This window comes from Ipomoea triloba, chromosome 10, assembly GCF_003576645.1.
Source record: "Ipomoea triloba cultivar NCNSP0323 chromosome 10, ASM357664v1".
In the NCBI taxonomy this organism is placed as follows: Eukaryota; Viridiplantae; Streptophyta; class Magnoliopsida; order Solanales; family Convolvulaceae; genus Ipomoea; species Ipomoea triloba.
The window spans coordinates 1,786,225-1,802,203 of NC_044925.1; the positions used below are offsets into that span (position 1 = coordinate 1,786,225).

Sequence of the window (15,979 nt, forward strand, 5' to 3'; positions counted from 1 at the left end):
TTTTTTTTTTTTTTTTTTTTTTTTTTTTTTTTTTTTTTGGGTTTGGTTTGGTATGTAGGAACAAAAAGTATTTGGAATGTAATAGGAATTTGTTCAAAGGCCAGATGGGACTGAATTCCTTTCAACGTCTATTTTCATTTTTTTTTAACTTCTTTTTCTTTCACCTAAATGATTAAAAAAATACAACAGGAAGTCAACAATTCAACTATAATTATTTTATTTTCTTAGTGTGATTTACATTTATTATGTAATTTACAGACTAGTACACAAGTGTAATTTATCCAAAGAAAAATACTCTCAACTCCTCCCTCCATCTAAAAGAAAAATCAAAGAAATAATTTGACGCTTTTTATGGGGTTCAATATATAATATAATGTTGCACAACATGACACCGTTCTTCAAAAAGTAAAAGGAAATGATTTGTCTATTAACCGTGATTATGGTATAAATTTAGTCTCTAGTTATTCAAATCATAAATTTAATCCTTTAATAGTTATCTAATCCCTCCCAAATCAAATTAACTACCTATATGTCACTTAATAAAATAACATATGTATTCTCTTAGCGACCAAATATATCACTTTAGTAATAGTACAATTGAAGGAATAAATTTATATCGTGAGTCATTGAAAGATTAAATTTATACCTGTTCAAATTTTAGGGGTCAAAAGTGTTAAATTTGTTTTTTAAAAATAAAATTAAAGACAAAATGAGTTAATAATAATAACAAGTGGTCAAGAATATTAATTCTTTATCCTTATTAAATCAACAACTTGCACACATTGTTTTTTAAGGTAACAACGTTAAATTCCTTGATTTGATATATTGTCTGGTGTCATACAACATTGCGCCAACTTGTGTAAAATATAAGAGCATTACCAGCATTTAAGTGAAATTTTCAAGTTTTTTAATGAATTAGGAGAGAGGAGGGGGAAAGGGACAAAAAGGAAGAAAATAAACTTTTAAAAAATAGCAATAATAATAAACGCGCCTAACATGGGTGTGCAGTGCATACACAACTGGAAATCTAGGAATTTCTGACCACCTGAAAGTGATTGAAAATAGTCTAAATTTAATTAAAAACGATCACATTTTTAATCATATTATAATTTATAATATGTAACTATTGGACATTGTTGGTGTGCAAGACAGAACAAACTTTTTTTTAGTCTATGGGCTCAAAAAGAACAAAAAAAATCACCTCTTTGCAAATTCAATTTCAATCTTATCTTTTCTCTCATATCTCCCCTCGACCCCACACAATTATTCTTAGAAAAAAACTCCTCAAAAATTAGCTTTTGGTGATGTCTTAAGTGATTTGAACCTCAACCCTCCACCGCTTCTATTTGAAGAGGGGTGACTTCAACTAACCTATCTACATGTTCTTAAATACTTGTATCTTAGTACTCACAATAAGGTAAAATTTATATATTTTTATTTTTTCATTAGTAAGATTCAAATCTTACACTTTACGGTTACCATGAAAACAAAATTTTTAAAGATATTTTAAATTAATTGACCAGTTGAGTTGTGTCACACACTAATTATACTATGTTGGATTATACCATTAATGAACAAAGCTAATTTTGTGTCATGTCAAATCATTGATGGATGAAGCTGATTTGAAGATTTGACATTTACGACATGCCTATAAGGCCTATAAGATAGACCAAAAGGATTTCGAAGTAAATAATGTTAATCATGTGCATAATCTCGGATTATTAGGTACAAACCCACTTAAATAGTTGAATTAGAAGTGGCTTTCAATTAGTGGTTGGCCAACTTTAGGCTTTGGGGAATCCATGTACTCCATTTTCTTTCAGCCGTCCCAGTTAATATAATTAGTTCTAAATTTGAAATTATTTGATTAGATGAATATTATTTCATTTATATTATAAATGTGATCACACGGAATTCAAAATATAATTTGATTGTAAGTGAAAAGGAATAATTAGAACATTAAACATCAGTCTCGAGTTCAAGTCAGAGCATTTTACTTACTCAGTTAAACACAGAACCATTAGTGAGACTCGATCGCTGACCTTTCTTTCCAAACAACATTGATAAGTTATATTTCTAATTTCCAAGTAGCAAGACAATGAAAACTATAAAAAAAAATGTATAAATGTGTTTAAGCATATGTCATCCTAATATAATTTTGATGGTGCAATTAAGTATAAAAATAATTTTTAAATAATAAAAATAAAATTATTTTATACTTACTAAAAACCCTCACTTTTTTATTCATAATAATCGAAATTGTACTATTAAAGATATTAAAAAAATTTATTGTTTCATAATTTATTATTAGGGTGTGTCTATGTATGTATAAAGACGCACAACGTATACTGTATATATTGCATATAGCTGGAATGTTAGTTTTCTCATCTTCCTTTATTCCTTTGTTGAAAAACTTTCACCAAATTGGATCTATCTAAATATATTTTCAAAAAAAGCAAATCAAAAAAGGAAAACATATATCCTGACAAGTAATGATCACTTGACGTGTTAGGTGAATTATCTTGGTAATTGGAATATTTGTTGAGTTAATTCAATACTTTTTCTTCAAGACGGGAAGTATATAATCGCGTAACTCCAATCAAGTTGGTCAAAATGTATTTGATTTGGTGTTGGTGGAAGCTCGGAAAATTGAGTCTAGCATTCTGTCATCAGAATATTACGTTAACTGCTACACAAGTATAAGAAAATAAAGTCATGTCTTAACTACTAGCTATTACTTTTGATATACTAATAAATGTTTAATTTGAGAATTGGTTTACGGTATGTTTTTATATTAATTTTTAACTTCTTTAATCTTTTTATTACATGAATCGTTATTGATCTTATGTTGTTTTGTTGTTTTGTAAAGAATCATGCATAGTAAGTTGTAACTGCATCATTGTTGTCAGGGCATCTACATCAATAGTTATTGGGGAGATATTAGTACAATGCATGCTTAGTTGGAAGTGAGAGAATTGAAGAAAGAGAAAAAAAAAAAAAAAAGTTAGCTCTGCAAATATGGGGATATTAGTACAGTAATTATCAGTGTGGAATTCGAAGCTAGTTGCAGCCACGCGTGCGGCATGTGCACTGCACGCGCCCGCTTGGCGCGTCAGGCTCAGTTTTCTTTTTTTCTTTTTTTTTTTTTGTTATTTCTAATTTGTTTTTTATTTTTTTCTATCTCTCCCCATTTTCTCTTTCCTAATCACACTTACAAAAACTCCTAAAATACCGTGAAAAAACTCTATTGATAAGGATGCCAATTAATAAGACTAATGTCACACACCGAATGCGTGACCTTGTTAGACCCAATGAATGGACAGACTAAGTGGCTAGTTTGTTGTAAAATAGGTAGGGGTCGGGGCGACAATAGTGTCAAAGGTTGTTTTGCATTAAATGTTAAGGTCTGGCTAATGAGTTAGGCATCCCCATCCGGTTAAGTTAAATTTGGGGAGTTTGTCGCGAGGATTTAGTCAATTCAAATGGCACAACTGGTCGGGAGCTATTGCATGAAAGTAAGGTTTATCTATGGAGTATGACTGTAAGAAGGATCTCGAAACGCTATACAGATGCTAACCGCTACACCAGACTCTAGGCCTGTGAAACCAAGTACAATAATAGTAGAAGGAAGAAAATAGGTAGTGAGAAATGTTGAAAGAGGAGAATGGGAGACGCAGCCTAGCTCATCTGAGGGAATAATTTATGGTTGAAAGATAGACAGCTGAATTTAATTCCCTAATTAAACTAAACGACTTCCCAGCCACCAGTCTTCACCTGCCCAGTGCATCTGCACATGGAGGGGTCTTTCCCTCCTCCTAAGTCTTGCATTCATGTTTAACTAAATTTAGTGCTTTTCTTTAGTCAAAAACCTTCTGGTCAAATAGTATTAACTATGATTTTTTTAAATGGAAAGTCATAGGTTCAAATCCGAGTGAGGACATAGTGATACTAAATAATCAGTCTGAGTTCGATGAATTCTCTAATCATCACATCATAATCTCATTTCATAACTAGTTAATTTTTTCATTCTTTACCCTTTGTATAAAATAAAATAAAAAAAAATAAAAAAAAAAATATATATATATATATATATATATATATATATATATATATATATTTAAAAATAATAACAAGGAAAACTTTTATACCAACTGGATGGCCTTGTTTGGTCCAAAGTTGGAGTTTGGGTTTCATGAATTTTTCGAATTCTCACATAGTGTATATCCACTTTTAATCGCAAATTTTGCGAGAGTTGTGTGATTTCGTTTCATGTAGTGTCTAGTTAATTTTTTTCTTTGTAGCTAAACAAAAAATAAAAAAGACCAAATTTTTTTTAAAAATAAATTGTTGGTATCTTAGGACTAATTCAATTAAGAATTAGCCCTATTCAGGCATAGCTAAGGGCAAAATGTTTTCATAAAGAAAAGCTATACAATTTCACTTTTTGATAGTAAACATAATTTAAATTTATGTCTCAATATAAAAACTTGTTGAAGCAACCTTAACCTAACTATAAATCTATAGTAGGTGTTAATGGTTTGAATCTCACCAAGATTTATCGTGTAATTTAATTATATTTAAATATTTATTAATATTAGTAACTTAGCTTGTTGGTTAAATAAGTTAATTAAATTATATTAAAGATGTAGGAACAAAAGAAGAAAAAAAAAAAGAGCTACTTTTACCTATATAGTTTTATTATGAAAATTAACTATTCTTATAGTCTTATATATCATGTTCAACTAGTGAATCTTCACCTATAAATTGATTAAATTCTAGGGTTCATCTAGAAGCAACATTATAAAAAGAAAATAGAAATGTAATTAGAGCAAGCATTGACTATATATTAGCATACAACATTTTTTATTATCAAGAAACTTTTATTTTATCCTACATTATGTCACAATTAAAAGAAAACATTGATTGAATTATGCACGATGATAGACTTTTCCTGCCAAGCTTCTACCCAACAATCTCAATCTCCAAACACTTGTCAATTTCAACAACTTGTGACTTGCTCATATATATTTGCTCATATATATATATGTGTGTGTGTGTGTCAATTATCATATCAGACATTTACTACTGCACAAAAAACTATAGTTAATAGTGAAAACAAACAACTTTATGTTTTTTATACTCAGATCAGGTAGAAATTTGCGTGCCGGTTTAATGATGATAAAATGGACCCTTGACCTTCTAGGCCTTCGCCCAACAGATTTGTGTAATGAAATACTCTAAAAACTAAAACTAAGTTTTTTCAAATCATCTAGTATATAATCAATAATTCAAAACACACACAAACAAGAAAAATAGAAAATCATTGATTTATTAACATGCTCATAACCAGCTGGTCAAAGAAACTACTCATTGGAAAATAGTAGTTCTTGAAATAATTTACATTTTTAGTGGAGGAAAGAAAATATTTTGTATAAATAATAAATATCAATTATTATTATTATTACTATAATTCATAAACAAGGACATTACACATAACCCTCTTTTCTTCAAGTCTATATTGTCCTCATCACTCTTTGCAGCAAAATTTATGTTTCTTCTTCCCTCTCCCTGCATTTCTGGGTAATCTTGAAAGTCAGCTCCCTTTCCCTATAACCATAATCACACCCTAAAAAAATAATAATAATATTTTTTTGAAAAATTATTTTATTTTCTGACTAACTGATTTGGAATATAATTTAACTTAGGGTTTAGAAAATAATAAAAATTCGAGTTTAGATTAAAACCTTATCTTCTCGTAGTATCAAATAAAGTAAATAGATTAAAACAAGAATAAAATTCTATAAAATTTAAATATTGAGAGGTGCAAATTACCACATAATTCCCAGAATTGATTTCTTGTCTCCTGTAATTGTTCTCCATCTGCTTGAGACTACTAACCTGTGATGACAACCAAACACTATTCCAATTCAAATTTTAAGTATAAAAAAAAAAAAAAATCATCTACAAATATATACATAGAACCAATGTATTCATCTTCAACTATAATAGGATTAACCATGAACTAAAACTTTTGGGGTTTTTCTTGAGTGAAACCGTGCTAATTTATACTGAGTTTATAGTATGGTTTTACTAGTACAAATCAACACGGTACTGATCAATATCTTAGAATTTTTCATATTACAGGGTTAACGTTATCTCCTCCAGCAACTCTTGGGCAGAGATTTGGGGGGTTAAGATTAGTTGGCATAAGCTGTACTAAGTTTATAGTATGATTTTACTAGTACAAATCCACAGAATCAATACCTTAGAATTTTTCATACTACAAGGCTAAGATTACCTCCTCCAGTGACTATTGGGCAGAGGTTCGCGGGTTTGGAAAACCTAATGTAAAAAATTAAAAAAAAAAAAAAAAAGTTATGATCTGACCTTTGGACTGTTGACAGGAGAGCTGGCAGTGTCTTCCAAATCAGGATCAGAGAGTTTGGTGTTGGGTCTTACTACTGCTTTCTTGAAATTTAGTCTGTTGAGAGCCTGAGAGCCAGGCAGTGAAGAATAAGGGCATGGTGATGATGATGGGTTCTTATTAATATGTTTCCATGCAGGGTGAGAAGCAGCATCAGACAGCAAAGAAGCTCCACCATTAAAGCTATCATCATCATAATAATCTCCACCATTAGTATCCCTTTGGTTTCCCACTGAGAAATCCTGCAAATAATCCGTCCACCCACTCTCCTCCGCCGCATCCATATTCTTCTTGGATAGACTCATCTTCTTGAAGTTTTCTTGGTGAATTCTTGCAGAATTTGAGCTGTGGAGTTTTTTTTTTTGGAATGGAGGGATTAGGGAGGTTTGATTTATATATAAAAATGGCAATGTGAATTGAACTAAGGGTGTAAAGGGTGACCCACCAACCTCCCCCCACCCCGGTGGGTCCCATGGGAGGGAGAAGTTGAGGAAGTTAAATCAGCAGTTGCAGCAAAAGAAGAGAGAGAGAAAGAGAGGGGGAGAGAGAGAACGTGCAAAGAGAGCATGTTGGTTGACCTTTGTTGTAGTAGGTTCAAACGTTGTTAGATATAATAGAACAATTTTTTCTTAATGAAAGTGAAATGTAATAAGATTTGTGAATTTAATACTAGTACTGGTTAATTGGCGGTTTAAGAGAGGGATTAGTTAGTTAATTAGATAGGTTACTTTGGGAAAGTGCATGAACTTGAAGAGGGGTCGGAGTGATTATTCTTCTCCTTAATTGGAATAATCATCCGGCGACCACCGCGGAACACGCCGTCACATCCCAGCCACCGTCGCCTGTTGTATTCCGGAAGGTTCAAAACTCAAACTGGAGACCTTTAATTAAAAAAGAAAAAATTCATTACATCCAGAGTAATCTCAACAAAATTAGTTAAATAATTAACTTGAAGAGCTATCTATTAACATTTTTGGGTTGAATCAATTAGCTATGAGCAATATAAATTGGTTTACATTAGTCTTTTGCTGACTAAGAACTTAAGGTAGACTTCACATAAAGCACAAATTCAGTGGCAAATTATTCTCTACATTCGGGAATATTCACAATTCAAATTGTAAGCATATAAATTGTAAACATTCAGTATGTAAATAGACACAAATTTACCTTACAAGGTGGACCGGGTACATAGTATTTCAGGTAACACGATTAGCTTTTCCATAAATAAAATAAAATAAAATAAAAACCCATCTCATCTCATCCATGCTCTCAAGTATAATTACAATCCTTTTAAAAGTATAATTTAGTTTCGTGGATAATTTCAACGCTTTTAAAAGTATAATTTAGTTTCGTGGATAATTTCAACCATTTTAAAAGTATAATTTACTTTCATCCCTAGTAGGTTGTTTCATAATTTGTATGTATAATTTTTATTCGTCAGCAAGAAGAAAGAAGAACAGCAAACACTAGAACTTCATCAATATATATGTGTTTATATATATCATGCTCATCTACAACACACTCCAAAGCCATACTCATGTTCTGTAAATAACCAAAACCAAACAGGAAAATAGAAAACTTATGGGATTAACTGTTGTAAGTCCGGAAGAGATGGAGGAAAACTTGATGGCAGGAACTGGGAAAATGGCGATACTAAGGAAGACGAGAGGGAATTATGAGGGAGCACCGAGGTATGAGGCGAGCCGTAATATGTCACTGAAAACTCCTCCGGCAGTCACCTCAGCTCCGGCCCCTGGGCCACGCACAATGAGCGGCTGCTTCTCATACCTTTCAGTTGTGAAGGCGATTATGTTGTCGGACCCTGAGAGCTGAGTGAACGGGTGCCCTTTCTCGTATCTGTGTAATTTCACGGTCCCTTCTTGATTGGCAACATCCACCACTCCAACATATCTCAACACCTTCAGACATAGATTGTTCATTAGACTATGTCTAATGCTTATTCAACTAAGAACAAATCTGCTTATTCACATCAACTGACTAATCCAATTTGCAGTTCGGTTATTTTAGGCCGTTCTGCTATAATTTCTACTAAAAGGTTAAATGTTCGCTGAGACGGGGATAACTATTCTGGCATCGAAGTGTCTGTCTAGATCTTACCTCCCCTGCAGCTTCAGCTTCCCGCCTTTGCTTAGCCAAGTCTTCGTCAAATTGTGGCAGCTGCTGCATGAAGTCCTCGGCTGATGCACAGGCCTGGAATAAACTAATACTATCACTTCAAAAGAAAACGACTGCTATATATAGTTGGGAATGTTCCGTGATTTATACTACAAAATTACCCTTAATGGCTCAGGAACGAGGTTCTTAACCAAGATATCTGAAAGTTCTAGCTTCAATCCACACTCTCGAGCAAGAATTATTACCTGTGCAAAGAAAATTATATAAGAAAACATAAAGCAGTCCAAGAATAAAAGAGCTTTCCAACATCCCATTCCCATGTACTCCAACAATGAATATATCGGTAATATCAAGGAACATCAATTAAAGGGGATCACACTTCAACTCTCTCAGTATGTAATAGGCGGAAGCATATTAATGTCAGGAAAAAAATTGAACATTAAGCATCTAATACCTTTCTGGCAACATCAGTTCCAGATAGGTCGTCTCTGGGATCTGGTTCAGTATAACCTGCCTCTTTTGCTTCCTTGACCACTTCACTAAAAGGCCGTGATCCCATGAAGTTGTTGAATATGTAACTCAAAGTTCCACTGCAGAGATTAGTTAATGGAAAAGCAGTTGAATAAGAAAAAGACAAAGATCACAAATAAAAGGAGAGCTTCTCTTACTTCTCATGTGCATTCTCTGTTCAAATTTATTTTTCCTACTTAAACCAGACAGAAGATTTGAGACTAGAATTGGAAACTTTAGCCGGTTGTTTTTTTTTTTTTTTTTTTTTTTTTCATGATAATGAGATCCAAAATTGAATTTTAAGTAAGGGATGCGGCCCAACTTAAATATGGTAGTCCATGGCTTTGCTTTTTTTATGATAGCTACATAAAAAGTAGCATTACAACATGCCCTCTTACAAACCTGAAAATCCCCTCAATCTTCAATATTTTGTCCCCAGTTTCAAGAAGACCACGCAAGGTACTAATAATGGGCAAACCAGCTCCAACAGTAGCTTCATAGAAGAAATGTGTATAGGATTGACGTTGAAGAGCTCTCAGTTTTAAATACTGAAATTTACAAACAAATAATAAATAAATAAAAAATAATAATCAAATTAAGTAATTAATAGATGCTTTCTCTATTTCCATTCTGTCAAATGAAGGTAAAAACAGCTTCTCAAAAGAAGGCCACTGGTGGGCAGGATGATGAAGTAAATTGCTTATAATTACTGGTATGGACGTAAAGTATAATATTGTTCCCTTTTTTGGCCCCTATTTATATCATTTTTTAGCACTTCAACACTAAATTATAACAGTAGGCAAATAAATTTAGCCATAATTAGTTCTTCAATTATACAAAGTTAACCACCATTAGTAGCCAAGTGAACTAAGTCAACTAACAATGATTAAATTTCATCTAATTGAGGGGCAAGTGGCCACTTTTGAAGTTAAAGGTTCAGTGTCAAATATGGTTATACAAAAAAAAAATAAAAATCAGTTATAGAGAAGGAACTAGAAGAGGAAAAGATCCATTTATCATAATAGATGATCGCAGAAAGTTCACAACAATGCTTATCCCAACCATTCCGACCATTGGTACATATTGACATATTACCTGGTTAAGTGGTCCTGAATTGGCCTTTTTATTTGGAGTGATCACATGTATTCCTCGATGCAACCAGTCATAATAATGGCTTGCAACATAAGAATCTGCAGTACAATCTACAAGAACAGTATTTGGGATAAAATGATTTTCACGAACATGCTGAACAAACTTATTCATGTCAGCAATATCTCCTTTTTCACTTAATAGCGCTTTCCACCTTGTCAAGTCAACACCCCTAGGAACAGTGATAAGAATGTTTCACTATCACTATATGGAGAAAATTGAACAGCACTTAACACCAATGTTATGAAAATATATTTAAAAAAACAAAAAACATTTAAATCAATGCTATAATTTAACTACACTTAAGATTATGACACTGATACTTAACTTCGTGCAATAGATATTACTATCATGACCAAAAAAAAAACTTCTAATATCCGATCCTAACCAAAGCCAAAAATAAATAAATAAATACTCTGTAGTAATAAGAAAATAGAATAAATTCATTGCATGATCTAATACAGTATTGAATTATCCTATGGATTGGCATATGTCATTATTCATTAAGAAGAGTGCATTTAACAAATTGGTAGTGGAATTGAAATGCTTCAATGCCAGCATTGATAAAGACAAACTTCTGAAATCAACTTAACACCAACTTTAACAAAACTACTATTACAAAGAATTTTCCACTCCGGAAATGGTTGCTTTCTTATGTTCTGGCTAAAAACAGAATTAAAAGTGAGCATTTAAAAGGATTTTGAAGACCCAAATAATGCTACTGCCAATATAATGAAACTTATGAAAGATGATTCTGTGTTCAATACTTACTTCTCAGATAATAGCATTTTCTTTGATCCAGTAATACCCATAACACGCAAATCAATGTTAAACTTTTCCTTTAAGAACGCAGCCTGCCACAGAAAACAACAATGCTATATATTTAAGGTTCTATCACCATGTTGAAGATAAGAACTAGTCAGAACCACAAAGAATTACTTTATGAAAACATGATGAAATTATAACAACACCAACAAGAAAATACTTTTTTGAGGAAAGTTACTCCAAAAAAGAAACATCTTTCACCTTAATTCAAAGATGACATGGGCATTAATTAGAGCCGCACTCAACCCATGGGTTATAAGATTTTCACTTTCTGCATTATTATGCACTGGTTGAGCAAAGACATACACACAGATTATCATTCACATACTTTGGCTAGGAAAGAATGCCCCACATGAAGCCTGAGTAACCCAGGAGTTTGGAGGGCGGGTGGAGCCTTCTATAGGTTCAAATATGCCTGGTAACCAACATAAATTTGTATACCTGATCTTTGAGCTGGTCAAGCAATGTACTACCAATCAACCCAGGTCCAATGATACCAACTGCAATTGTTGTTTTTGTCAAATAGAATCTTGAGTGCACAGCACGTAAAGCCCTTACACAATCTTCTCGTTTAACAACTACTGTGATGTTGTACTCTGAGCAACCTTGAGCTATGGCACGAACATTGATATTCGCCTGCATTGACATGCCAAATTTCAAAATTTTGACATCAAAGAATAACCACAGATTATAGAAGCACCATTAAGTTTCAATGCAAGACTAGATGTTTAAGTTTTCCAACCTTCGCAAGAGCAGAGAAAAGTGTAGCACTCACTCCTGGTGTACTTGCCATTCTTTGACCAACTGCAGCTAAAATGCTACAGTTTGGGATCACTGCAATCTGAAAATTGAAAAACACTTATTTAACAGGGAACCCAAAATCTGTGATTAAAGCATACAGATTGCTAGAATATAAATTTGAAATATTAGTTCGTTACAAAGCAGATGTTTTTAGTAGTATTTTCTCCTATAATTAAATGGTGTATGCCCAACCAATGTATTAAGCATTCTCAATGTACTCACTAATATACTAGGGTTTTCTCTATTTTAAATCTTGACATGCTATCAGAGCCAGCAAGCAACTAATGAATTAAACATGCAGAGTTATATATTGGTAGAATAAGAACTCAAATGAAACCTGGGAAAGGCGCCCTGCACCCAGAGCCTGAGAAAATCTGGATTCTAAAACATCAGCAACTGCTTTTACTTCTTTTTCAGGTACAGCAAAGCATACTGAGTGCTCACTACTGGCCTGCATCATGCTAGTCAAAGACAATTGTACACATAAAAGTAAATTCACTTGCATCAGATGACCTTGATACCTGGGAAATCATGATGACATTAGCTCCGACATCTTTCACTGCACTGAAAATAGCACTAGCTGTACCAGGAACACCAGCCATTCCAGTTCTGCAAAGTAAACTTGCAAGTAACTATATGTAAAGAAATAGAAGATGAATAACAAGTGGCGGAGCTTCATTCTCACCCTTCAACATTCACGAGTGCTAGATTGTCTATTGTTGCAAATCCTTTGACAAGGGATTCTGATCCCTGTCCCTCTTCATGTTCACTGTCAGGGGACTGGCAGATCATTGTTCCAGGTGCAGAAAGGTTGAAGATATTCTTTATGACAATTGGAATGTTGTATTGCATCACAGGAACAATTGTTCGAGGGTGTAAGACATTAGCACCAAAATATGACTGCAAAAGAGATTGCACTTTTAAGTTATAAAGTTGATGTCTCAATAATGTTGAGAGTTTCAGAAAATATCAAGGCCGCACCATTTCCCATGCCTCTTGGTATGTCAATGTCTTCAGTATTACTGCCTCACTGACTGCATAAACAATAACTTTTTATTATCCAACATTTTTTAAATCTAGGATAATGGGTAAAGGGATTCATTCAGTCACACTATCGAGTGATTAATAGCAGAAAGAAGATGATTAATTTACTAGTTAATCAACCTTTTCTTGGGTCTGCACTGTACACGCCATCAACATCTGTCCATATTGTAACTTGGCGTGCTCTAACAAGAGAACCCATAATAGCAGCAGAAAAGTCACTGCCATCTCTCTTCAAAGTGGTAGATATATTATGGGGTGTGCTCGCTATAAAACCAGTTGCAATGATTGTCTTAGATGGGTTTTTAGAGTACCATTGATCAAGTCTTTCCTCCGATGCTTGATAATCTGGATCAACTTGATTAGAACTAGTAGGGTTTACAATAAGGACCTCCCTGGTGTCCATCCAGTTACAGTCCAGACCATTCTACAGCAATACAAAAATAAAATAAAATAAAAAATTTAGGCAACAAAGTTGGACCAATTTTTAATTGAAAAAAGAAATTCTGAATTAGTGATCTTATATCTGAATAAATTAATTAATAAAAAAAGAAAAAATCAACTCTTAAACCACCTTTTTGACAACTAAAGATAGCAAGTGAGCAGACCATAGCTCTCCATGACCGACAACAAAATCTGAAAATGATTCTGTTGCATGACCAGCTGTAATGAAACAGACTCATAAGTTAAGATGAAAACAAGGAAATAGACAGAGAAGTGGGGTTTGAATTAAATTAAAATGGATAGCATACTGTAAATAAACTAAAATAAAAAAATTAACACAATATCAATTAGTATGAGCCAATAATGAAAGATTGAAGCAAAGATCACAGTATGCTTTCATCTTTCTGTGAAAATGTGGTTGTCTGTACAACTAAAATATTATGCAATTATGTTTATGGGGTTGAGTCTTCATAAAAACTGAGAGATCACATGAAGCTAGATTACAATGTTGTGTCTAGCTTAAAAGCTTCCTTAGCAATTAAGTAAACCTCCAGCCTCACTCATTTCCTTTCCCTTGATATAACCATTTTTTCCAGTCCATGTTTTACCAAAAACCAAATGTAGAACAACATAAGAAAATCAAAAAGGGGAAAAGAAAATCATAGCTTTTGTATAAATAAATACACAATTTGTCTTGTGGTGGCTAAAAATTTGTTTCAGGGTGCACTTGAATTTTGAGTCTTTCTCAAGGATGTGTTTCTTGGTGGACTTCAATCTCCTACGAGAAAATGTTTTATATGTGCACTTCACCACCAGTGAAAGACTACTAGAAAGAAAATGCGTAAATATTTTAGATAGAAAGTTTCATGACAAACTTTTTAACACAATAAATTTTCTATTAATAGGTGTTAATTAGAAATGCTTCCTTAGACAAATTTTATTATATTAAAGAGCCAAAAACTTAGGTGCAAAACAACTTATGCATAAAAGGTTTAAGAAAGAGACACGCCAATATATAAAGCAAGCATGGTAACAGGCATACCAATATATATTGCATGAAGCATGGCTTTAAGGTTGTTGATATCATCATGCAGTTTTGATAAGAAAGCTGCAAGATCACTTCCATCAAGTAAATCTACTGCAGTTAACTTGTGTTTCTCATGAACAGCATCCAATGCACTCGTATATAAATCATCCCGAGATTGAGCTTTATATATTAAATCATACATCATATCAGTCACTTTTGACATTGCAGACACAACAATCAATTTTCTCTCTGATGTATCCTTGCTTATTACATCTGCAACATTCTGTATCCTTTCAGAGCTTCCCACACAAGTACCACCAAATTTATGCACACTCCAACTATCACCCTTGGGAAGCTGAGTTTTCTCTATTGTTTCATTCATTGAACAGTATGTTAAAACACTAGAAGTTAAGCAAATACGAGATCTAATGTAAATTAATGAAGATATATATATAATATAAAAGGTCAGTCAAAACACAATGAAGACTAGAGCTGACAGTAAATGTACCTGCACTTGCAATAGCTACATGTGAATTTGGCATGTCACTTGTGCTCCATTGTGAACTACAATCAATTCTGTAATACAATTAAAAGAATTCATTTAACAATTTGGTTAAAAAGAATGTTGCCATCAAGACAACATAAGAATAACCCCATGCACATCAGTGCCAATGATAATGAGTACACTTCCAGGATTCACACAGGAAGCATGGAGGCCAAGTAAACTCATTACCAAAACTTCTACCTCAAAAAGTTTAAAATTTTGTGTAGCTGTGACTTTGTGGACATGAATTACAAGACTGAAAGCAATCGCTAACACTCTACCATATAATAATTATTAAATGTACAAGGAAATATGATTTAATCTGAAACTGCAACTTTCCGAATTGGATTCAGTTTATCCTAAACAACACACACTTTTTCCCCCACGAGCAACACATTATACATTGAAACACAGATAACAGCACATGGATGAACAATACGGAGTCCGCCAATGAGTGAGTGACAAAAACTGAAAAAAAAAAAATTTTAAATTGTAGAAATTCATTTTCCGATAACACCAAAGGGAATAATCTCGAATTTCTACATTTATCATATTTACAAATTGATGCAAAACTCAAGTTGCTCTTATCAAAACAAGGAAATTAATCAAACGGAATCCATGCTTACTTGAGAGGAGAAGAGCGGTGGAAGGGAGAACGCAGAGATATATTGGTGAAAGAAGATGATGCCTTCTTAGAATTGGCATTTGAAGTAGTTGCCGGTGAGAAAGCGTAGGCGGTCAAGCTGCCGGAGCGCGGCGGAGCGATGGGAGATAGTGCCATTTTCCGATTTCAGGAGCGGAGGGCCGGAGGCTGCTACGATGTCGTGAAGGAGTGGGGGGCGGGGCGGCGGGAGGGGGGTTTTAGTTTAGGCCCTTTGGGCGTTTGGACTGTTGGCTTTGACTTTGCTGACCAATCATCCCACTCATTTCGACAACTGCCTTTGGTACGGCTTAACTATACAAAAATGTTCAATAAAACAAAAAGTTTTTTTTATCAAAGTATAATACGGAGTAAAAGAGTTCTGGACTCTCTAAATTTTATTCTTTTCTCTGACCGAATATTGATAGTTTTTTTATG

General features: G+C 33.4%; 2 protein-coding genes across 4 annotated transcripts; both read right to left on the reverse strand.

Annotated features, from left to right (window-relative positions):
* Positions 1-5,343: 5,343 nt before the first annotated feature.
* On the reverse strand, positions 5,344-6,738 carry LOC116033607 (vascular-related unknown protein 1-like). Of its 3 annotated transcripts, none has more exons than XM_031276362.1 (3): positions 6,388-6,738; positions 5,833-5,898; positions 5,344-5,607 (listed from the first exon to the last, which is right to left on the reverse strand). In XM_031276362.1, the coding sequence occupies exons 1-3, from the start codon at positions 6,727-6,729 to the stop codon at positions 5,446-5,448; spliced, it is 570 nt and encodes a 189-aa protein (XP_031132222.1). In that variant the 5' UTR covers positions 6,730-6,738; the 3' UTR covers positions 5,344-5,445. The 3 variants fall into 3 exon arrangements, with proteins under 3 accessions (XP_031132222.1, XP_031132223.1, XP_031132224.1); XM_031276363.1 differs by having other exon boundaries at positions 5,469-5,626; XM_031276364.1 differs by having other exon boundaries at positions 5,502-5,576.
* A 1,141-nt stretch (positions 6,739-7,879) lies between these two features.
* On the reverse strand, positions 7,880-15,762 carry LOC116032501 (bifunctional aspartokinase/homoserine dehydrogenase 1, chloroplastic-like). Its single transcript, XM_031275092.1, has 18 exons — positions 15,528-15,762; positions 14,866-14,933; positions 14,373-14,723; positions 13,461-13,549; positions 13,010-13,313; positions 12,827-12,879; positions 12,531-12,745; positions 12,367-12,454; positions 12,183-12,296; positions 11,787-11,885; positions 11,486-11,680; positions 10,991-11,073; positions 10,166-10,391; positions 9,473-9,618; positions 9,015-9,150; positions 8,722-8,805; positions 8,543-8,635; positions 7,880-8,343 (listed from the first exon to the last, which is right to left on the reverse strand). Exons 1-18 carry the CDS (start codon positions 15,680-15,682, stop codon positions 8,098-8,100), a joined length of 2,745 nt encoding a protein of 914 aa, XP_031130952.1. The 5' UTR covers positions 15,683-15,762; the 3' UTR covers positions 7,880-8,097.
* Between the last annotated feature and the right edge of the window lie 217 nt (positions 15,763-15,979).

Bases quoted from the DNA above. Each gene is read 5' to 3' on its own strand.
- LOC116032501 (XM_031275092.1), bottom strand. From the start codon at position 15,682: ATGGCACTATCTCCCATCGCTCCGCCGCGCTCCGGCAGCTTGACCGCC. The intron at 12,297-12,366 runs GTATCAAGGTCA...AGCATGATGCAG, and splicing joins ATGTCATCATGATTTCCCAG to GCCAGTAGTGAGCACTCAGT. The intron at 9,151-9,472 runs GTTTGTAAGAGG...TAATCTCTGCAG, and splicing joins AAGATTGAGGGGATTTTCAG to TGGAACTTTGAGTTACATAT.
- LOC116033607 (XM_031276362.1), bottom strand. From the start codon at position 6,729: ATGAGTCTATCCAAGAAGAATATGGATGCGGCGGAGGAGAGTGGGTGG. The intron at 5,899-6,387 runs GTCAGATCATAA...TTGTCATCACAG, and splicing joins CTCCTGTCAACAGTCCAAAG to GTTAGTAGTCTCAAGCAGAT. The intron at 5,608-5,832 runs GTAATTTGCACC...TTATGGTTATAG, and splicing joins TCAATTCTGGGAATTATGTG to GGAAAGGGAGCTGACTTTCA.